General features: G+C 42.6%; 1 protein-coding gene across 1 annotated transcript in view; it reads right to left on the reverse strand.

The window, feature by feature from the left end:
• Positions 1–24,358, reverse strand: part of LOC148650151 (procollagen galactosyltransferase 1-like) — a 29,673-nt gene extending 5,315 nt beyond the window's left edge. The window contains exons 1-9 of the mRNA XM_088603714.1: positions 24,013–24,358; positions 5,293–5,403; positions 4,609–4,726; positions 4,059–4,193; positions 3,515–3,719; positions 3,172–3,291; positions 1,417–1,493; positions 631–737; positions 231–363 (exon numbers count right to left, since the gene is read on the reverse strand). Of these exons, the coding sequence (XP_088459840.1) occupies positions 231–363; positions 631–737; positions 1,417–1,493; positions 3,172–3,291; positions 3,515–3,719; positions 4,059–4,193; positions 4,609–4,726; positions 5,293–5,403; positions 24,013–24,230 (1,224 nt within the window). The 5' untranslated portion in view covers positions 24,231–24,358. The remainder of the gene's footprint in view (positions 1–230; positions 364–630; positions 738–1,416; positions 1,494–3,171; positions 3,292–3,514; positions 3,720–4,058; positions 4,194–4,608; positions 4,727–5,292; positions 5,404–24,012) is intronic.
• Between the last annotated feature and the right edge of the window lie 268 nt (positions 24,359–24,626).

The following is a 24,626-nucleotide window of genomic DNA, read 5'->3' on the forward strand; positions in this document are numbered from 1 at the left end:
ATGCCTTCTCAAAGTTTGTTGTATGACTGTTAAGCTTAAAAGGTGGTAAATAAGATTGTCATTAACAATCTGACTTATGACACATGATCACAGACACCTGTTGGGATACCGAAATAGTAACGCCAGTGTCTTAAAATTAATTAAATCCACGGGGAGAAGACTTTTCAGGCAAACATATTACTACACCTCATGCAGACCTCAAAGCCTGGGCCTCGCCCCTGCGCCCTCACCTCCTTCCAGATGTTGTAGTGGGAGAGGAAGCAGCCCAGCTCCCCCTTGGTGAGTGGACGGCCGTGGTAGGGGTCACTGTAACCTGGCAGCATGTGAATGCCCATGTTGTGGATATCACTGACATTCAGAGCTCTGTCACACAAAAAGAGAGTCAAAGATAAGAAGAGACAGTCACGCTTGATACGGCTGCAACTCTTACAACAAAATAGTGAAAAGGGACATTACTGACAACCAAACAGAATCCCTAATACAAATTATAAATAATTTTAGTTTTTGTTATGGTGAAATATTGTTGGATACACACACTAAATGGCCTTCTTAGCATCAAATAAAAAATTGGTACGAATTGGGAGATAAGAACAGAGTGACGGAACTGGTTGGCCACTGTGGGACACTTACTTGCCATCCACAGCAGGAACCACTTTGCAGGCAATCTCTTGCTCGTGCAGAGTCTGCAACATCCTGTCTCTGCGGTCCTTCCTCCTCTTCAGGTTGATCATGAAGATCTGTAAGATTGACCGCATACCAGCATCACCCCTGGCTTAGGGAATGGTGCTTTTCACAAACTTTGGTCTTTATGGAGTGCCAAATACAGTATTTTTAGCTCACTTCAGTTATCAATTCCGTACTTTGGGGTGTGCTACGGCACTTGAGAGTCACAAAGGCAGCCCTCCAGACAGTTTAGTTTGCCTACCATTGATCTAGGACAGGTTAAACTCAACCCACCTCATGCAGGCCTCGAAGCCTGGGCCTTGCCCCTGCACCCTCTCCTCATTCCAGGTGTGGTAGTGGGAGAGGAAGCAGCCCAGCTCCCCCATGGGATCACTGAACCTTGACAGCATGTGAATGCCTATGGCTGCCCTTCCAATGTACTTGATTACAGTATTTAGATGCCACCAGCTTTTTTCCTTGCCATTTTGATCCAGTCTGATGTTATTTAATTAAATAAGGGAGTGGTTGCTGCAAAATTCTGTAATGGAGAGATTACTGGTTTAGTATCCCTGTTCAAGGAACATGGGCCATTCGCCAGCCTGCTTGGCATGACATTGATCTTTTCTTTTGATCTTTGATATTTTCTATTCCTTCCTCACTCAAAGTGCATGCTGACCCGTCAGCAAAAACACCTTGGTCACGATAAACACGATTTATTTTGTCTGTCTTCAGACTCCCTCAGCACCCTCTTACCTCGTCAAAGCCCATCTTGTCTGGGTTTTTTGGGGGTACGGAGATGAACTGAGAGGGCTCTATAGGTGGGTTTCGAACTGGGGGAGAGAGTAAAAATCAGTGCTGTACTTTGCAAATCCTGATTTCACACAAAATCCACAGTAGGGTCCTGACATCAACCAATTTAAATTTGCGAATGTTGTTAATGTGCGATTCGGTCTTGGCTGACGGTGTCTTAGAAGGAAGAAGAGCAGAGCTTGATGAATCTTAATTGAAAGCTGTTCAGGGCTACTTTCAATTCAGTTGTGCAACAGACTAGGATCGCGAGATGAATCTACAGTAGCTTGTGAGTGAACATCTCCCTGCCCCCTGACCAAATACCCACTATGCATCTCAGCAAGGTCTTGTTTTTGTATTGTAACAAACACTCCAGGTTCTGTGGCAAAAGGTGTGGGGAACGACAGGCTGGAGATGACAGTTTTATTGATCTTTATACTACAGTGGGGTGTGCAGGTCACAGAGGCAGAGAGAGAATGTGCAGGCTGGATGTTAAGTTATATTAACTGATTATTTTAATTTAACACTAATTAATACATAAGGCAGAATTACTTATGCCTTTCAACTATCCATACTATAAACTATAGTATTGTACACTATGTGAGAGTATAGGAGTGGACATAGTTATAGACTATTTTTGCTACTGAAGACTGTTCTCTGCACCAAACCCTTACGAATGTCAAGACTCTACTGTATAGTGGTGTAGAATATTCACTAAAAGGATTTCCCTTGCAGTTATTCCTCAGCAGAAAATGGCTAGTAAAATCTGGAGTGATAGACACAAGTTGAAATATTGGTAAAAGGAAAAGACTTGCACTATATTTTCATTCAAAGGCAGACCGAGGAACCATTAGGAGAAAAGGCAAACAAGCAATAGCAATATACTAAATGGGGTCACGTCCTGTCAGTTTTCTGCCATTCAATCATTCTTTATTCCACACTGCATGGAACAGGTAAGATGGTTTCACATTCTACAACATATGGAAACACTTCTCTGTTATGGACAGTACAAGTCTAAAGACCTGCATAAAGGACCACTTTTCAAAACCTTCTAAAGGCACATTTTGCTATTTGATAAAACCTGCCTGGTGAGGGAAACTATGTTGACCTGCCTGGGAAGTGACGCAGTGTGAAAATCTTTATTTAAAAAAAAATCAACTTTAGCTTTGAAAGGAGAAGGGTACAAGGGGCCCCAATACAAAGATTCAAAATCCTTGAAGGCAATGGCAAAATCTATTTGGATGTGTTAGTGGACATTTTCAGAATAAACTGAGACACACGAATCAGAGGACATAAGTGGAAACTACGTGGAAGGACATTTCTAAATCTGGATGCAAAGGATTGTGAGGGTGTGGAATAAGCTACCCATGTTGCTGAAGCCCATCCCCTGGATACTTTTAATTCTGCCTATTGTCAGCATGAGAAACGCTTTCAGAGTGTAACTCTAATAGACTGCTGAAAGTTAAACTGGCTACTTGGCTTCGATTTAAAAAACAAAGGACAACACATCCAGATTTAAGGGATTCAGAACAGAAAAGTCTAGATGACAAGTATTGTAAAAGCAAATTTAAAAAGCTACAGAGGAAAGGGATGGCCAACTAAGATGCCCTCTGAATATCCAATTCACGCATCTGGGACAAAGTCAGGATACGCAGAAATATGAAGCTATCAAAGGACTTGAAAACCACGTGGTCAACTTTTGACGCCAAGTCGTCTCACCCATGACTTCCAGCATGGTGTGTAGGAAGCTGTCCGTCTCATCCTGCAGAGTGCCGTGTGACCGCAAGGGAACTGGGAAGAACCCGTAACTTTCTCTGTTGCACAGAAACATCTGAATGTCTGCAAAAGAAACAAAACACCAGAGTGAATCCTGGGAACTCCATCTCCTTTCATGGTGACCTTTCACCTCTGATGCCACGTGGCACAACCTGATCCTGATGACGCAGCGTCAGCTACAGTGGTGAGTGTTCCACTTGTTAGGAAGCAGGGCCCCTCTCTAAACCAGGCGACATGAATATCAGCCAAAAGCAACCTGAAGGGGTTTTAAATCTCTTATTCTCACCTGCCATTTTTGCAGAGAAAGCAAAGACGATTATGTCGTCAAAGGCCCAGGTGTAGTCGGGGTGAGGGGGGTAGAAGGCCAGTTCACGGGACGCCTCTTTGCGAAGGTCAATGAGGAAGGTGGAGTGCACCATGGGAACAGCGAAGCAGCCCTGTCTCTCCTGCTTCCGGATGGGCATGTAGGCCGGGGTGCGCTTGTAGTAACCCTGAGAGGGGCAGGGGGCAGACGGAGAGAGGCACAGAGAAGTCAGTGTTGAAAAGAGACAACGGTTCAGCTGAAAACTGGCTGGCACAGGGCAGCCAGCCTCCACGGGCAATGGAGTAGTCAAATCAACCATTTTTGCTTTGTAGATTGTGAAATTGCATTCATCTGATGTCAATTTAGAAGTTGGCTCCCATACCTACCATATATCCATATATGTGTGAGTCAAAACTGTTCTAAGCAAGTAGCTTTGGCTCTGTTAAGCCAAACTCTGCACCTCCTGGTTTTTGTACTTTCGGAAAATTCAATGACCACCAGTCTGTTTCCTGGCCTGCCATCCTACCTGCGTAGTCATGCCGCACCAGAAGTTGGAGTAGGCAGCTCTGGACTCAAGCATGGGAGCCACGATGGTCTTGTTTTCAGTGATCAACTTCCACAGGACCTCAGGGTTTGTCAGAAGGTTGTCACAGTCTACAATCTGAAATGCAGGGAGAAAAATGGAGTGGCGGAAGGGAACTAACAGCCCTTTTGTGGCCTAACAGCCTGAAATCAAGACGCATGAAATCAGAATTTATTTCACCTTTATTTACACCCCGTAGCACACAACGTCTAAGTGAAAAGGAAACACTCAGTCACTCTGAAAAGTCATATCCAAATAGATTGGATAAGTATAAATATAAAAAGTTTCACACAGTGTAGATTGTCTCACAGAATGCCTGAAAATATGCTACACACAAACCAGTAAAAGATATAAGATACCGATTTCTCACTGCATTCATTTTTTCAGACTCGGAGACAGAGGTTTATTAGCACTGCAGAGCCATGTGTATACCTTATACTTCCTTCCCCAAACAACAGTTCCTGCTGACAGCTACTGGGGGTAAGACACTTACCAGGAAGTAGTCAGCCCACATTTCTCTTGCTGCCTCCAGCGCAGCCTGTCTCAGTTTCATCACGTGTTCATAGCGCAGGTTAGTCCAGTGTTTGGGCCCTGCCTCATCCTCATAAGCTCTAGAAGTAAAAAGGTCACAGTTTTGAGCAGCTGCCCCTAAACACCATTACTTAAGTGCTGTGTCACCTTCCGGATTTTATTTCAATTTCCACTACTGTGTACATGTTCTCCTTTATTGTATAAAACTAAAGGGCAAAAATGTGCTTGATTGAAAGTACAGCATCTATAACATGCTTCTAGTACTGGAGAAGGGTGTTTTTATTATTTAATCCAAAAACTGAGCTGAAATAACCAGGAGCCTTTGACTGAAGGACTCGAACTTCTGATAGTTTAAAAAAGAACTGGAATAAATAACTGAAGTGATATTCAAATAAATGAGCTGATAGGAAAGCACTGTCCTTGCTTGGGTTGATAGGTTTTAAAAAGTACATTGCTGCACAAGAATGAGTCAAGATCTACAGTATGCACAGGATAATTGCTTATTTTTGTCAAACAGGATGTGGCATTTCTGATTAAGGGTACAACCGCAGTGTCCTGACAGGGGACCTGTTCTACAACACTGTGGAATTGGACCATCAACCACTACTGCATCTGTATTTCCATCGCAGGCTCCCGCCCTCCTTACTGTGGCTCCTCCTGCGGTCTCCACTCCACATAGTGGTAGTAGGTCTGCACCTTGATGAGCCACTCACGCAGGATTGCTGTTGTGTTGTCCGAATTGTGGTCGGTTGCCACCCTGTGGACACAAAGAGAAGGACAGGACTTTGGTATTCCAGGACAGGTAATGAGAGTACTGTTCTGTAGGGTGGAAAGGGTTGGGAAAGCATGGGACTGTTATTATTGAAAACAAACATATATAAAGATAAACAGAGCTCCCAGAGATATCAAATTTTGCATCAGTTTTTAAAAGACATTCTAGTCAGATCCAATGCACTGGACTCAGTAATTGCACTGTTGAGATCTTTTGGTTTCTCAAACTTGACTGTAAGAGCTAATGGCTCACTACCCTCGAGAGCAAGGATGCTGACTGTTAAGTCCTTCTTCCTGTAAGTAGGGGTTTCCAATCCTGGTTCGGGTGACCCACACACCTGCTGGTTTTTGTTCCAGCCGGGCCGTCGATTACACACTTTGAACCTTCACTGACTTACTTTCCCAGCTCTAACTGTTGTATTTTGTAAGTGGAATAAAATCCCAAACTTGTGACTAGAAGCAAACTGCAAATATTTCAATGAAGCAGCTTCCTCTCTCATGTAAGGCTTCAGTTATATAATGAAAGTGGGATGGAATGAAACCAGCAGGTGTGTGGGTCACCACATTCAGTTCTCAATTGGGCTTGAAACCACATATGTACATTTTTGTAATGTGTTCAATAGTCTATGTAACTTAATATTTACCCTTTTGTTTGAAAGCAATGCACTTAGATGTACAAATGATGGTTTAGTCAATCCTGCGTAAACGATTTTTAAACCTGGCTAATACTAGCTGGTGTGTGACATACAAGAGGATGCATCGACATCTACTAAAATGAGAATAAAACTCACTCATCACTCTGGTGTATGAATAACAGATTTGTGTTGCAGTGTGATCATCGAGGGTGGCATTGGGGAAACCGAGGAACTCCAATGCTGGTGGGAGTTTACACACAAAGTGTTGTTTATACAAAAATCTGTCCAAATGTGCCCTTGCAACACAGTCAAAAGCAGAACATCATGAAGGATACTGCGCTTCAACCAATCAGGAAGAGTGGAAAAATGAACTTCCTGGGCTTGAAAACAACTGTGCCCCTTAATGGAAACCTTGGAAAAAAATAAATTAATAAACATCAAGGGAAGCAAAATGAGCATCTATTTTAGTGCTTTCTGGGGTCCTGGGAATTTTTAGAGATTTCAGAGTTATGGGTAGATTTCAGAGACATTGCTGTGAACAGGCAATGACTACTATGTTCTCTTCAATGGCAAAGTTAGAGGCAGACCTCCCTGTATAATTGCACTAGGCCGTCCTACATCTAAGTGTGGGTCCATTTTTAGGTCACAGAACCACACAGAGAGTTATAAAAAATCTTTTTATACCCAAAACAGAATAATATTGTTTTTACACTAGTGAGAATCCAATATTGGTTATAGATGTGGAGGCTTAAATATGAAAGGAACAGATTCGACAGAAATTGTTTGAATCCCTGAAGGCCGTCCTCAGGAGGTTTATCTTGACGTGTATCTTCACACATTTCCAGTGCGGTATTTGGATTTTAAACTGTGAAACAGTGAGTGTCCCCCTGAACTACCCAAAAGGGTGAAGGGTGAGTTCCCAGAGTGCTGCTGGTCCATTTCCTCCTCTGCTTGTTCCAGAAAGGCGAGAACCCCAGTTTTTTCCAATACATGCTGTTGCATGTCAGCCAACTCCAGACTCATCACCCTATTCTAAATCAATTCAATAAACAGACATGGTAATAAGATTTCTGCACAGTCTTGCTTCATCAGTACTATTTGTACCTAATACTAGAACCACAAGTGTCCACTAGAAGACAGTGTTCTAAGAATGGCAGATGATAATGTGATGTTAATTTCCTCTGGCGTTGTACTGTCCATACAAACCGTCTTCACGCTCCTATTTATACATTTATCAAATCTGATTCTTTCCCAGTGCTCAATTCCCCTGACACCATTGTTTAAACAGGACAAGGTATTAGACAAGCATCTTATGAACGATTCATTTTATACACGGAGATACTTTTATTTGCTGTGGTTCGCATGCAAAAAAAACCCGAAGGAGGTCAGGAATGAAAAGAACATCTAACAATAGCTGCTGTTAGCTCTGGCTCACAGATCAGGAGGCTACTCTGCTGCAGTAGATCTGACATCACTGCGAGACTCACTGTCGTGAGCTCAGAAACACAGAGTACAGTAGAGGAGTTTATTGACATATGGTTGATGCAGCACACTGGTGGTGGTTGAGGTGGTTGGTGGTCCAGAAAAGCGCTATATAAGTGTAAGCAATTATTATTATTAGTAGTAGTAGTAATAGTAGTAGTAGTAGTTCAGGTGGGTAGCTGCATCAGCATGCGTAGGCTTCAGAGGAACAAGTAATAGGTTTTATTCCATGCTGAAAAAAAGAAGAAAGAAAACACAACGTTTCGGCCATGGAGCCTTCTTCAGGTGTGATGATGATAATCATAATATTATAATTATTATTATATGTACATGTACACTGGAACTCTTATTCCACTGATCTCTCAGGGCATACGCAGTAAAGCAGCCAACACAGTACGACAGACAACCTCACATACTGTAGACAATACATTACAAACATAAAAAATAACAAGAACAATAATGTTGTAGAGAACAATAAATATGTGGTCATGCTGCTGCATGAAGGAGCTGGCTGAGGGAGGTTGCACAAAGTGTGAACACAAAAGTTCAAAATCAACACTTTATTTTAAAGGCATGAGTCTGAAATATGCAGAAGACCAGGGCAGTTATTGCTGTTATGAATAGCTTGTGCTGAACTGGATTCACTTGGTTAACACTATCCAGAGTGATTTCCACACTGTGTACCCCTTCATACAGCAGGATATTTTACTGACATACTTTTCTCAAATGCACTACAGCAACATCCTGCCTGGGAGTTATGAGCTCACCTCTCGACACTCCATTCTCAAAGTCAGTTGCTCACCTGGCCATTTTCTAACCATTTTTATCCAATTCAGAGTCGCAGAGAGCAGGAGTCTATTCCAGCCGACAAGGCAGGATTCCCCGGGAGAGGACGCCAGTCCATCACAGGACACACACAGACATAGACACCCACACACTCACACCAGGGGCAGTGTTCCCAGAAGCCAATATATTGACCGTGGGAGGAAACCCGCACAAACACAGGGAGAACATACAAACACCACGAAGATAGTACCCCAGGTCAGGAATTGAACCCAGAGCCCCAGCACTGTGAGGCAGCAATGGTAACCACTACCGTTCCTCTCCACTCCCTCAAAAGTTAGTTATGTGAAATATAAATAAACAATTACAATATACTACTGTAGTACACTACTTATGCTTTTTGTCTGCACAGGAACCATAAAAGACATGAAAATGACAAAACAAATCAAGCCTTATGCATCTATGAAGTGCTGGATTTCCTTAACAAGAAGCACATCTAACCAGGTTCAGTAGCAGTAGAAAGGTGAGAGGAGAAACGAACAGAGCTTGGCTCAATGCAATCAGTACAGAAACCAGAACGCCTTGAAGTAATGGAAGAGATCCTGGAAGAGGCAGGACACAGGAGGTGCTTCTTTACTGTTAGAGGTACAGACACTCGGATCGGAACAATCCGCTCCCTAAACACCTTTTGTAAACTGGAAAAAAATGGAATCTCTCAAAAACCATCTAGATGGGCTGCCTGGATGAATATCATACTGGCATCCTCCACACATTTGTTAGTTTTCCCTTTGAAAAATGAACTGAGATGCACGGGACTCTGGTTCCTGAAGCACTCTGTGTGTTTACAGAGCACCGCAAGCTGATCCTGTAATTAGCTGCACTGCCAAAACCACAGTCCTCTTGGTTTACATTGTACTGGGAAAGGCACAGGCAACGTGGACATAAATCACAAAGGGCAAGAGAGCCGGCCTGCCTCTCCATAGTTGAAAGCATCACTTAATATGCGACAGCCCACTGGAATTTCAGGTGATGGGCACAGACATATTGTATTAATAATATATTCCTGATTGGAGGTCAAAAGTCCCCCAAGCATTTCATTATCTTTACGCACTGTTTAAATTCCAGTTCTGTCACAGGTTTTCCAAATAATGAGGTTTACAAAAGTCACCTCTCATAAGCTGTACTGCTGCCATCTGCCTACAGGGGCCCCAGCCTTTAGCACAAGATCTTTCCAAAAAACTAAATCTGATCAGCATTGAATGTAGCCATTTCTTGAATATATAAGAATGCTTCTGAAGATGAGGTACTGGCCTAAATAGCCTGTGGCATTCAGAGACATTTGAAAGAGACTCAGATCATTTGGAGGCAAACCAGCTGACCCCAAGCGAGCGGAGCAGACCTGACGTTGAAGTGAACTGTGGGAGGCTAAATCCTGTGCAGCTGGAACACAGCTGGATCAAAAAACAATTTCCCATAAAAGCCACTGTAATTCTGTTTGCAATTAATAGTGGCAATACACTGAAGATGACCCAGGATTGCCTTGCCCAGCACTTCAAAGTTGAGGGTTTGCAACCAATAATAATCTTCGATATAATAAAGGACTTGGGTTTTCTTCTATCATAGTCAATCATGCTTTGAATAAGTTGGTGTGCATTCAGTGGTAGTGAGGCAGAAGCCCAGACCTCTTTTGCCTTTCATGGTCAGACTAAACTGCAGATTTTTAGTCCTGCTGAAAAATGGGAGAGCATGCAGCTCAGTGGAACTGGCAAATATTTTATTACATCCAAGTCGCATTCAAGCTGTTCTTACAGAAGCCCAGGAGGTTACCGCAGTGGGGCTCCTAATATGTTGGCCAGTGAGTGTCGATCTGTGCACAGATTCTAAGTTGCACAGTGGGTGAACAAGTTGATCTTGGCATGAAATAAAAACTGGTGGCCACTTCGTCAGATTTAAAACAAAGCGAGATCAAATCTAAGTCTCCTCTGATTTAAGTGAGTGTTAACTAATGTGTTCTGCAGTCCCAGCAGCACAGGAATGAAAAAGGAAATAAAAATCGGAAATTGCAGTCAGAGAAGCCAAAAGCCTGACACAGGAAAAAACGTTGAGAGGGGAGGTTAACTGCAGATAACGCACTAAAGTTAGTGAGAAATTTTAGGAAGCAGAAGAACAGACTTTTTTTTGCTCGTGTATCAGAACGGCACGGTTTGAGGCTGTTCATTTTTCTGCTGACACAGGAAGTGCCAAGCCAAGCCCTGAGAGAGAAGAAAGAGGAAGTGTTTTCCTTTAAATTAGGTCATGATGATATGAGGATGAAAAATCCATGCCAATTTCAGGTCTTTCTTAGAGCACAACGCACTTGCAGGTGGAAGCAATAAACAGCCCTATAATTATGTGTTTGGAATAACCCCCCTCTCTCTCCACAACACCCACCTGGCCTGTCTCTCAACCCTGACCTTAGTCATGATAAAGTGGGGGGGGCGTCTCACCGGTATTGGGATCAGCGCAGCACTAAACATCGGTGGTGGGGGGGGTTTCAGAGCTGGTCGAGAGCAGGGAAGGGTCAGTCTGGCAGACAGACATGGCAGAAGGCTGCAGGGTGGTAATCTGTGTGTGTTAAGGAAAAGGCTGCTGTGTTGCCAGCATGGATGTGCAGGCTACTGAAGATATCAGTTCAACAGCACTGTAAGAGACTTACTGCAGGTTTCCTCAAATCTAAAGAATAACAACCACTTTTACCATATACTATAGCACCTTTTAAGGTCACTTTCCTATGGATTTATCCAGAGTTCACTATACTTTCCCACACTAAGTCATGATAAAATGATTTGCTGCCAAAGAGCTGAGTAATAATGTCCTCTGGGACATGCTACTGCAACTACGTACTGCATATATAGCACAATACAGTGGTTGAATAGAGAAGAGTAGAACCACAGTGGAGTATGGTGACAATGAAATGGCAAACAACTTGAAGTTTATTATTCTAAGCACTCATAAAGCATTTTCCCCCTCCCCTCCAAGAAAACTGGAATCACGATTTACTTTTCTACCCACCTGAATGACAAACTGCCCTTTTTCTAAATGACTTGGCTTTGTGGCTTCAGCTCTTGGCCCTGCTGAAGAGACAATCAGACATGCACTTCCACTGCGCACAGCTTCTCAGCTGTTTGTCACAAGACATGCTCTGAGCACATTAATGTCAGAAGTGTTACACAACTGACAGGAAAGTTACAGCTGGTGGTGAGGTGTCACTGCAGGCACTGCATTTAAACTGGAAGACAAAGAAAGCCCTGTCTTCCAGTAGACTAATCCTACCATAGAGACGCCCATTAAAGTCTGTGCTCCCATCGCAGTTGGATTATCTCATAATCCAGTTGCCAGGGTTTTCCCTGAAGGATGTCCAACTACATCAGCTGCATAATTTGTTTTCAACCCCTGTGACATAACCAAACATCCCTGTTCCTTCAAGCCTAAATGCTCTTGCTTTTACTTTCCACTTGTAACCTCAGATCTGTGCTTTACTGGAGAACCTAAACCTTCTGGATTGTGGAACTGGCTTTCAAGCAAACTCCTCTAGGGCTACTTCACAGGGACCGAGGAGCCTTTTTTGCAGACCCGTGTCCCAGTACCTGGTAACATCCATGCTTACAGTAAGGATAAAAGGTTTAAAAAGCAGTTGAGTGTTTTGTTTCTGCATGCCTGTATGTGGAAACACCAGAAGGGAAAACTACTGCGGCTGATAGGGTGGAGATGTTTACAAGGATCGGAGAGAACAGGATGTGTCCCTGCCTGATGAACTTTGAGAAGATGTTTGATACTGCTCCTGGAGCGCTGTCTGCATGCATGCTCCCCCCCCCTCTCTCACCATTCACTGAGACTGAGAACTAGACTTAACACAATAACCGTCTTTAACCCAGAACCAAAGGACGTACTTTGAGAGACCATGCCATCTCTGCATATGCTCTTTGCATGAGGAATAGCCATCCCTGATCAAGCAAATCTCAACTGAGATCTTTAAAAGAGATCTTGAAAGACTTCTCCATCAACCTACAGTACTATAAACATTTCCTTCTTAGTATGTTTTCAATTCCCTCACCTCTCTTTTAGTTTTTTTTTTATATCAAGCACATTGAGCTTCTCTGTAATGAAATGTGCTCTATAAATTAAATGAATTATTATGTCTGTATTATCAATCAGTTTATGAACAACAAATGTAATGGCAAATAAACTAATGTGAATGGAACAGCAGGCACTGATTATTTTGTCTAAAAGGAGGATGGATTTTAGCCAACACTAATGCTTTTCTAAGGAACAGACAGCACTGGTCTGAGATTGCAGTCCAATCAGGATTATCTCAATCTCCATCTCCAGCCAAGATAACAAAGACGAGACTAAAGTTAGAGCACAGAAGAAAGGCTGAATGGAACCGAGATGTAAAAGATGGGAATGTTCACGGAGTACACCTTCCCTGGTCCCTGAGATGTGTCCAGGCTGTTGTCATTAAAGAGGTTGCCAAGAAACAGTCACACTCTGGGGGACAAGGGTGGGTATATGGGTTTATAAAGGTCTGTGAATTTGAAAAAAGATTTATTCCAAATAGCAGAAAGCTTACAAAATAAAGGAAAGCTCAACTGAACAGGAATATCAGGTGGTGGTGAATTTGTCCTAATAGTGGAATTCAAAGACAGAGGAATCAATTGGATCACAATTGCTTTTGACACTTTACACCGGTCAATCGTCTTATTATAGTCCACAGTTGGAAAGCAGGGTGAAATCTGGGTAACCCCAGAAAAAAACATGCACACTAGAGTAAAACAAACAATAAAAAACCCAATTACAACATTCTTATAAGAGGGGCCTTATCCCTTCTCCAGAAGGCCTTCAACTCTTCACAGGATAGTATGAATTTTGAGAACTTTGTACGCCCCTGTGCAAGTGAATGGACACTTCCTACACCCTGCTGGTATCTCACACGTACTTGTCAGTGCACGGCATCCTTGTGCTAAATACACACACAGGACGGAGCTACACGAGTGCCACACGCCTTCCCCTCCGTCACTGGCCCTCTTTCACCATTCCAAAAAAACTGTTTCCCTTCATTTGTCATGTTAAGATTTGCTTAAGAAATTAGTTTCCAGGTTATGTCTGGAGCTCAGAGCACACATTACAATAGCACGAGCAAAGCACAAAATGTCTCCATTAAACTGCTTAAATAGTCGTTAAAAAACAAATGGAAAACGGCAAAGCAGCAATGCTAACCAAATCAACACCAACTTATTAGACTTTATTTTCATCGGTCTATAAAAAAATTTAATTGCCCCTCTCTGAATCACCTTGTTTTGTCTGTTCCCACTGAAGGCTGATTACACAAGGTAATAAGGATCTTTGCCAACAGCCACTTAAGACAAAGGTAATAAACATTTTACTGAATTTTGAGAATTAAGGAAGAAACAATATCCAACCTGTAAATCTTTCTGATATTTTAAGGTTTAAAATATTTCATCTGGGGTATGAAGAAAAATAAAACATACTGTACAGACCATTAAGTGATTATACATGGTGCTGTACATAGGACCACTGCCCTTCCCAATTTATACTGATGGAAAAAAGAAACACCTCCTCCTCCACACTCTGGCCCTCCCGTCTGAGTGGAACAGGCTGAAGAGCTACTCATCCGTGAAGAGGACTTGATGGCACTGCTGACGAGTCCATCGCAGCCTCTGTCTGGCCCAAGCCAGTCGGGTGTGAGCAGAGGGCCTCTGACAGGTCGCCTTGCTCTAAGGCCAGCAGCATGGAGCCTCACTGTCCTGTCACTGCGTCACTGTCCGGGCATTGTGTCTGCTAGCAGTTTCAGCAGCAGTACAGGTGGCAGATCTGAAACGATCTCTCAGATGAACCAGTCTGATGTGTTGGTCCTGCTCTAGTGTGGTCACTCGAGGGTGACCGGATCTTGGATGGTCATCTGTCCTGCTGGTCTGCTGAAACCTTCTCTGCAGTCAGGACACAGTGGAGCAGCTTACTCCATAGGGTCGGGCAACACTGGTACATGACATGCCTGCCTGCAGATTGCCAATGGCCCTCTCCCTTGCTTCTGGCGACATTTGAGGCATTACAGAATGCACAGAAAACGGACTAAGTGAGGCCTTTTTCTTGCATTGACCTAAGCTTTGAATGAAGGCCGTTTTAAAGGTGACTTGATCAGGCATTGTCCCACCTGGACCTTGTTGGGTAGAAGTGCACCTAACGAGCTTCGTGTAATTGGCAAGTTGCAATGCCTCACTGCAAAAGCTGTATTGCTCATCAGAGGGCTTAAAACAAATTGACAACTTTTTGTGAAAGAACATAAGCTGTAACTATAATATTCCCATTCCAGAAAACGTTGCGTTTCTTTTTTCCTCATTATATTTAATTGAAACCTGAATTGTAGCTCTCCTGAACTGGCCACCTCTGAACTATAATCTGGTTCAGTCAACCAGAAACATTTGTATCTTATGCCAAACTAGGAGGAAAGTAAACTTAGTAGAAGTGGCAACAAACACAACAGTACTGTATCGGAGGAAATGCCTAGCAGATGACTTCAAAATAAATAATTGTGGAGTGATGCATGCGGGTAGGAAAAGCAAAATATGTCTAAAAAGGAGAAACAACTGACTCAAAGAAGTTACTTATGATAAACAATGTAGGTGTTTATTCCGACATTTTCTGAACTCAGGCTTCTGTTGGATGATCCAGAAGAAACTGATAAATAAGATAGCAGGAGAAATTATTTTTTTCCATAAAAACTATTTTAGACTCTTTATTTCCCATTGGTCCATAACTAAGAGGCTGTATTAGAAGAGTGTCATACACCTAAATATGGATAACATATTTTAGAACCACTGATGATACTCATTATGGTATTATACTATTTTTCAAGGTCTATTTTTACTGTCCTCATATTGATATCACCATAGTAGTACATGAAAAGAATTATGAAAATAAACCCATACGGTTTTTAGGTTTTTCAAGTTTCCTTGCAAAGAATGGATGTTTACTTGGTAGTCATCTATGATGAAGATGCTCCGTTTATAAATCCTTTTTGTTTTCTAGACAGTGAAGGGAAGCCATAAAGAACATATTCCTATTAAAATTGTTAAATGTGGATAATGAGCTAGAAAGATCTGAATACGAATATTGAGGAGAGTTTTTGTCAGGATGCTCCTATAAATATGCAATTGTTCTGGAATCAGTCTAGAAAAGAAAGAACATACATAGTATATTTAAGGGCTTAAAAAAAGTACAGCTCTGACAGTGTAAAAGAACCAAATTTGTTTTAGTCTTGACTCTTGAACAGAGAAGACTGAGAAGAGAACAGCTACCATTTGAATACTGAATCCTCAAAGGTATCGAGAAAGGCAGCACAATGGACTTCAAATTTGACACAAACACAAACCAGAACAAGTGGAAACTAGAGGAGAGCACTTTTTAAAAAAAAATCAGGGGGCACATTGTTTACACAAAGGATTGTAGGAGACTGGCACAAGCTATGCTACCATGTTGTTGAAGCAGGTAAACTGGCTTCTGTCATGAAACAGCAGGGTGAGACCCTTGAGTCCATTAGTTACTACAGGTCTCTACGTGAAGGGCCAGATGGCCCTTAGTAAATGAGTTAAACACCTGCGCTTGTTCATAAAAATCCTTCAGCTGACAAGTCAACCATTTCAGTCAGGATCATTCCAAACCCGTCCCATAAAACCTCATCCGAAGGGAGAAAGAAACTGCTTCACCTGGCTCTTCCTGCACTTTTACAACACTGCAGGACAAGTTTCATGCCTACAAGAAAAAGACCAGGAGTGTGATGGCAACACGCTGGTGGCACTGTCCTCAGATTTTTCTGCAATCGACAGCTATGACTGGCATTCTGTCCAAAGTGACAACATCAAATTGTTATGTAAATGTGTTTTCTAGGACATTAACAGTTTGCTAACACGACAGTCAATTGAAGATGCCCCCTTTTAAAACCTATGCTTCTTGGCTAAGCTCTGCTTTGCCGTGATCTTTACTGGGAATTTTCGGCTTTCTGAGGGGAACGACCAATATCGTTTTCATAAATCAAGGTGTAGGTTGACATGCTAAGTGTGCGTGGATTCCATTTTGACAGGCCAGATGGGAATACCTGTAATCCAAGAATATTAAGAACCCAGCAAATTTAAGCTTGTAAAGCATTTTATAGAACACCTGGAAAAAATCTGCAGCACCAGTCATACACTGGAAACATGTCTGAATGTATACAGGCAGCAAAACAGCACTTACTCTAGACAAGATTAAGCAATAGAATTTTGTTTTGACAAAACTCAACTGCACTTTTCACGTGAAAGGAAATAATACTAGCATACAACAAGCGACAAAAATAACATTTAATAAATTGCATTTTATTGAAATAACCGAAGCTTTTGAATATACTGCACCTGCAGACAGAAGTCTGCAGCAAATAAACAAGACTCTTACATATTTGCTAGAAACAATATTCCAGCTCTTATAAGCTGTCTGTGAAGAAATACCAGGGCAGAACACTGTGTCAGTCGGCACCACGGACGCCGACAGGAGAAATTCATTTCCTATAACCTCACTTGCTGCAGGGCCAGTCTTGTGCAGAGACATGCATCGGCACGTGCTAAATCCTAAACCTCGTTCGCAAGAACATTCATTTAGGTGCCAATGAGCCAGATCTTGAACTGTATCCCCACACCTCCCAAAAAAGTACTTTGAGCCACACAGGACTGCTGAAAACATCATTACAAAAGACTATGGTGAAAAGAAGTCTGAACACTGTAATTCATACTGAGGGGACAGTGGCACAGTGGTTAGCATTGGTGGCAGCAATGGAGCCCTGGGTTCAATTCGAGACCTGGGCTGCTCTCTGTGTGGAGTTTGTATGTTCTCCCAGGGTTCACATGGTTTTACTCCAGGAGCTCCGGTTTCCTCCCACAGTCCAAAGACACACTGGGAGGTTCACTGGCTTCTGGAAAAACTGTCCCTGGTGTAAGTGTGTGCATGACTGTTTGTGTCTGCCCTGTGATCGACTGGTGTCCTGCACAGGCTGTGTTCTGTCTAGAGCCTGTTACTTGCAAAGATCTGGCTCCCCCACAACCTTGAACTGGATATAGCACAAGAACAAAAGCCAAATTTAGATCCACAAGTTCTTAACAACTACAGGCTTGTCTCAAACGTCCCATTTCTATCTAAAATTCTTAAGAAAATAGTTGTGGCCCAACTTCAGTCGTATCTGGACTCAAATAATGTACTTGAGAAGTTCCAGTCTGGTTTCCACCTAGGCCACAGAACTGAAACTGCATTAAATAGAGCTGTAAATGATATTCTGTTAGCTACTGATGCGGGGAATGCAACAGTGCATGTGCTTCTAGATCTTAGAGCTGCCTTTGACACGGCTGATCACTCTGTTTTGTTACAAAAAACGCTTGAGTTTGAGGTTGGCTTATGTGGAACCGCCACCTAAAGTGGTTTACTTCATATGTAACTAATCGTTTTCATTATGTTCAAATATTTAATTAATGTACTGCTTCGTCAATGTCACCAGTTCAATTTGGGATATCACAGTGCTGGGACCAATATTGTTCTCTATGTACATGCTGCTGCTAGATAGGATAATACAATTTTTTTAAAAAAATTTATTCATACTCTGACGACACTCAAATTTACATTTCGTTTACACCTAACGACAACTCGTCTATTATCACTTTACTTAATTGCATTAATGAAGTAAAGACTTGGATGTGTGAAAACGTTTTGCTACTCAACTCTGATAAAACTGAGGTTCTGTTGTTTGGAGGAAACAATACTGACAGGACTACCATCACTTCAGCACTTAATTCAGAGGATTTTGCCTCAAAGACTCAGCTCGTAACCTTGGGGTCATATTAGACACAAAGCTCTCGTTTAACTCTCATGTTAAAACAGTATCGAAAACATGCTTCCTACAGTTAAGAAATATTGCAAAACTAAGGTAGTTTCTCTCCACTCAAGACAGAGAAATTAATACATGCTCTTGTATACAGCACGTTAGACTACTGCAATGCCTTACTATCAGGGAGCACACACCACTCTTTCAACACCTTACAGCGAATTCAGAATGCAGCAGCTAGAATTGTTACTAGGAGCAGAAAGAACAACCATATAACACCTATACTTCTGCATCGGAAGATTTCAAATTGTTTTCGTGCACATTATGAAGCATGCTGACAAAACGGAAAGGCGACAGGATACGTCTCTCAGGAGCAGTGAGTAAGGGCTTGCACTACTGCCTCAACCCCTTTGCCAACAACTGCTCTTTTTCCGACATTTTGGGACATGCTCTTCCATTGCCTGCAGGGGCTACGTGCCTCGGAACAGTGTTAACAAGATCTAAAAGAAAAATCCAAAACATCCGTCCCAAAGCCTCCAACATCCCTTTGAACTGAAGGTTTATAGCAAAGACTGCTCTCGTCTCATCTACAGCACAAGGGGCTCTATTAGCAGAGTGCATACACCAATATAGGACACAGCTGCTGGGTCACATTACATGTGGTCCCTGGAGCCGGAGCAAAGAATACCTGGCATTGTGTGTGGTTCAATGGGAGATGTGTGATGACAGCCAAGAACCTTTTCCCTCAGACAATGATATTTGGAGAAAACAGCCATCAGAAACACTGGCCACCCTCTAAACACTCTATGATAAGAGGGAGTACTACTTTCACAAATACTGCCACTAAGGAAAACTGCCAATTAAAACATTTTACATCTTGTAAAACAGCTTAAAGAGCAGGCTTAAAAAATCTGAACAGTTTAGCTATGACTCAATGCTACTACCCAGCCAAGTCATCATTTATTGTGCTCAATGCTTTCAGAATGTAATAAAGCACACAGATCATGTACCCAACACAAATATTTATCTACCATAATGTAACTTAATATAAAAGTGAGTGGTTCCTCTTTCTTAATTAAAATAATTAGAATTGCTTACACTTTTATAGTGCTTTTCTGGACACTCCACTCAAAACACTTCCACCACCTGGATGATGCGACGGCAGCCATAGTGCACCAGAAGGCTCACCACACATCAGATATCAGTGGGGAGGAGAGCAGAGTAATGAAGCCATTTCATAGATGGGGATTATTAGGAGGCCATGATTGGTAAGGGCCAATGGGAAATTTAGCCAGGATGCTGGGGTTACACCCCTACTCTTTTTGAGAAACGCCCTGGGATTTTTAATGAACACAGAGAATCAGGACCTCGGTTTTACATCTCATCCGAAGGACAGCGCCTGTTTACAGTATAGTGTCCCCGTCACTATACTGGGGCATTAGGACCCACATGGACCACAGGGCGAGCACCCCCTGCTGGCCCCAATAACTCGTCCAGCAGCAACCTTAGTTTTTCCCAGGTCTTCCATCCAGGTACTGACCAGGCTCACACCTGCTTAGCTTCAGTGGGCTGTCAGTTGTGAGTTGCAGGGTGATATAGCTGCTGAATAAAGAGATCTTTTTGTAAAGAATTCCAGGCAGGATCTATGTCCCTGACTGGGCAGAATTTTTGTATCTGTTTTTTCCAACTGATCTTGGAGATAACCTTAATCTTCTGGCTTGTTATGCTGCCTGCATTGATCCCTTAACTGGCTTAATGATTAGACAATATTGATTAAGGGAAGCAATGTAAAAACCACAAACTACTATGCAGGACCAACAAGGCTATAAGCACAAAATTAGATATTGCTAATCTAAAAAGTTGAAATGCATGCAATTGGAATACTCCTCAGAAACCAGAGGTAGTGAACTAGTTCTGAGAGTGATGCGTTGCCTTTCTTACTTTCTAGCTGATGGGGTAGAGCAATTTGAAAATGGAAAAAGAGGAGATTATTATGGGACAAAATATACTGTACAAAGACACTGCCAGGAGTTAATCCAGTGAACTTTAGGATCAACGATGAAATGAGAATCCAGGGTGCAAAAGCAAATCAAGAGGTAGTGCATGTAGATCTGAGAACCAAAAGATCATCTTTACACGAAGTGGGGTGCACATCCACCTTGTTGAACCTGACACCATCACCTCTTGCAAATCACAATAATATGAGATCCCTGGATTAATCATGGAGAGAACTACAAACCAGGAAAAGGAAGATGGACCTATAAGTGTTCCCATTCATAAACTATTTTTTTATGTTAGAAACAAACAACACTTTAAGATCCGACTTGAAACAGATGCCCACTTTAAGAATGACAAGAAAAATGACAAGATACTCACTAAACTAAGCAAATTAAATTGATCAGAGAAGGTCGAATTCTAAAACAATGCTCACTGTACAGTAATGCAGAGAAAAAGAGGATGCTCGAAGTCTCTGAAGTTTGGAGTTTGACATCTTGGGTCTGGAGGAAATGGGTCATAAATATTCATCTTTCAGCTATTAAAAGGCTTCTTGAGGCCGAGGTGAGGTGAGCAATGAGACACACAGCTTCTTTTGTATTGCGCACACAGCCAGTGTGGAGAGGAAACCAGGACTCCCCCGAAGGAAAGAGGCAGAGCTCCTTCACAGCGCTGTTTCAGGTTCCACAGTTACATCAGCCCCCAGAAAGCCCAGTCGCGGGGAATATTCTGGCACGCTTCAGACTCGCAGTCCAGGCCCACACAGCCTGATCGCCCAACCGTGGCCTACAACAGCTAGTGTAGCCAGGCCCTGAAGCACTTCAGAACAGAACACGCTCTTAAAACCATTGGCAACACTTGAGGCTGCTTCAACCCAAGAGACCTGCTCACTCCTGCGTACAGCAGCACACGATAGCCAGCAGAACGCTTGGATATGTGGCAAAAGTGTGCCAGCTCCAGCTAAGGTAGGTGTTAGAACAACAAAACATGCTTGCAAGATCCGGGAGTGCTATATTCCCTTTGCGCCATAAAATAGAGACCTCTCCATGCTGCAAGTGCACAAAGAGCAAGCACAACAGAGCCTGGACCGAAATGTGCGGGACTTCTGCTGATTTTATCAAAACAAGCAGACATTTCTTCAATTTTAAATAGGAAAGAGGCTCAAGGAGACAGCAGCTGAAGCAAGACGGCAAAGGTACAAGTAGAGAAGAATTCCAGGGGGGGAAATTAAAGATTAAAATGACTTTTCCCAGCCCAAATAAACCTCTAGTTCTGCCTTAGAGCAAGGAAGGCTGGGAGCATTTGATTCTGGGATCTAAAGGACAATTTCTTTGGTTAATCTAATGCCCAGTGAAGGGGGGAAAAAATCAGGTTTGTCCATTCATAATATCTGGGCTTGGCGACAGTTCTGCGGCGTGAGATAACTACCACTGGGTCTTTTATTCCACTGTAATTACACGCTGGTTGCTGAAGGCAAAGCACCACAGTTCTGCCAAGCAAAAAGTAAACACGGTCTACATGGCATTCCAACAGTCCAGTCCGAGCCACAAACACAGGGACTGAGTGAGGAAACCTTTAGTTTATTAGACCTGAACTTTCACACCTTGTCTCACCTGTGTTGCACCCTATTCACCACATCATCGCAGATACTGCAAAACACTTGAATTGTCGAAGACAGCCAGTTCATTTTAGAAGGAAGTTACAGTAGCTACAGCAGGGTTTCACAATGCTGGTTCTGGAGACCCACAGGCTGCTACACTGCGTTCCACCAAGCACAAATAACTAACCAAACAAAAACCTAACAATAGGTTCAATTCAAACTCGAATCGTTTTCAGGTCCTAAGCAGGCAGTAGGTTGCCTTTTAACTACTGCGTTGCGCAGATCAAAACAAAACTTTTGAGTAGAAAACTAAACTTGGAAAAGTTCTAATCAAGCAGTTGGATTGTTGGATTCATTAAAGAGATCAGCTGCGGTGAATCCAGCAGGTTTGTGGGTCACCGGGACCAGGATTGGATACCCCTGTCCTATATTCCTAAACTTTGATTATTTCGTACATTCATAGACATATAACTATTGTATCTATATTACGGAAAGTGATAAGCAATTAGGTGATAAGCTTATTGCCTTCAATACGAACTAATTAGTTGTGCATCCTCATCAACATTTCAAACATGCCAAACAACACGAAACCGACCGAGTGTATTTTACACAGTCCGTCTCCTCCGCTTAACACGTTTCAACTACTCACGGATACAAACACGCCAATACTTTATTCTACCGCTGTCACCAAAGTATTAGTCATACCAGGTGCGTTAAACTCGAGCAAAAGTTAAAATTTCACATTTTGGAGCATTTCCAATTTTGGAGCATTTTTTTAGGATTTGCGTTAAATTCGAGCAAAAGTTAAAATGTAAAATTCTGGAGCATTTCCAAAGAGGTCCCGCGATTTACACGTAGGCGACGTCGCGGATTCCCCTGAATGGTAATGAAATCCTCCTGCGTCTGAGGCTTTCGAACTGTAACTGAAACGAGGGATTGTTTCCATTATGTAGTTCATATAAACCTGCAATGGGTTTTACTCTGCTTCTGCCGCAAACCAGAAAACCGTTTTAGAAAAATTAAGAGGTGGATCGCCTCCAAGTCACACCGAAGGACGCTCGGCTGAGACCTTATTTAAATGAATGGTTAACGCCTGGAGTCATTTATATTGGAGGGCTGCTGCTGGAAACTTTTAAGGTTTTATTTGAATACCGCTCGCCAGGGTGCCTTTCTACGTTCATGTTTTAAGTACAGTAAAAGTGTCCCTCTCATATGATCGTTGTACGTCGACATTTCCTCTTTTCAAACAGCCTGCATGTGTCGTTTTTGTCCTCCCCAAAGTATTTTACTACTATAAGGAATATCGGTCCTAATGAGTTCTCTTAAATTCCCTTTCGTTGACACGATCATATAGACTTATCAACGGAAAAGTCTGCAAATCTGCACTGTTCACCTCATCACGAAAGGACGGAGTGAAAACGGTGCCTTTTTTCCAGGTTCCGAACATGTATCGGCCTGGTTTTTTAATAACTTAAAAAGGAGCTAAAAGCAGCTGCTCCGATGCGCAAGAGCACGGATGCGCTGTTCCCCTCAAGACAGCTTGTGAGATGATTCACACGTAGATACACAGCCCCCGAGGGAAAAGCAAAGCGATCCGCTAAAATCCACTGCACTTAAACTCTATTACCTTCAATTACTAAATCATACATCAGATTTCGATGCTCAACTACCACACTTGCTCAAGTTACTACAGATACAGCGAGGAACGAGAATTATATGGTAAACTACAGTAACCCGTTATTGCATGTGGACTACTAAACTTTTTTTAGTTACTTCACTCACGCGTTAACAGAGATTTAAAACCTCACGATATGCAGGCACCTAAGTTTTTATCTGGACTGTGCTGTTTCACAAAAAACACTTTCTATAACGTAACTCCCAGACACTGCAAATGCTGCCCGCGATGCATTAACGTTTCTTGTTTCTGATAACTGCGAGATAACTTTAGGAAAAGTTCGAGTCACCCAATTTCGTGTTTATTAAAAAGTCATGCATGTGGCATAATTTCCCTCGCTGATACTATAATACTGAGCTAGGACAGTGGACCTCACCAGCCTGCAGTGATGTGTCAACAGCATTCCAACATTTTAGCAAAAGTTTTCATCTTACAGCTCCAAGAAACCCGCATCTCCTTGCATTTTCACTCTGCTTTACTACATTAAAAAAAACCCTTTTTAAAACGCTCTCCGGTTTCGGGCTTACCACAGGGCAATCCGGTCTTTGGGAAAGTTGAGGCGCTCTATAGTCGCCAGGAAGTGCGGCAGGGAGTGAGCCGAGTTGCGGCAGATGAGAGCGAGGAGCACCCTGGGTGCGAGCAGCGGGGACTCGGGGCTCCAGCGCTCTTCGGGGAAATATCCTCGGGCCGGCCCAGGGATGAGAAGCGACAGCAGGGCAGGCAGCAGAAAGGGGAGCCGGAACATTGCAGACGAGGGTTTTGGGGAGGAAATGCCAGCAGGGAGACGCACAGCAAACGGAGAGTAAGGTTGACGAAAACGTTATCCACGATTTACTGACCACCGACAAAAATACAACGCCGCAGAGCGTTTTTTTGGCGTTAAGGGGGAAGACGTTATTAAAGGGGAAAAAAACTTCCTTAAAGGGGAAGTTCGGCTATTTTACGTTTTGTGTGTGCAGATAAAAAGGAGAAGTTTCCTTTAAAGGTGTTTTATCCGCCTCGAGTGGAAACGGTATGTACTAAGACGGAGAAGAGAGAAGAGAGATGGTTTAGTTTGTGGAGTAAAACACTGTCAGTCATTTTTAAGTATTATTTTCCAATACAAATTCATTACCAAAGCTCATCCTTACGTACATCAAGC

The sequence above is a fragment of the Lepisosteus platostomus genome, chromosome 13 (assembly GCF_059453375.1).
Source record: "Lepisosteus platostomus isolate fLepPlt1 chromosome 13, fLepPlt1.hap1, whole genome shotgun sequence".
Lineage (NCBI taxonomy): Eukaryota > Metazoa > Chordata > Actinopteri > Semionotiformes > Lepisosteidae > Lepisosteus > Lepisosteus platostomus.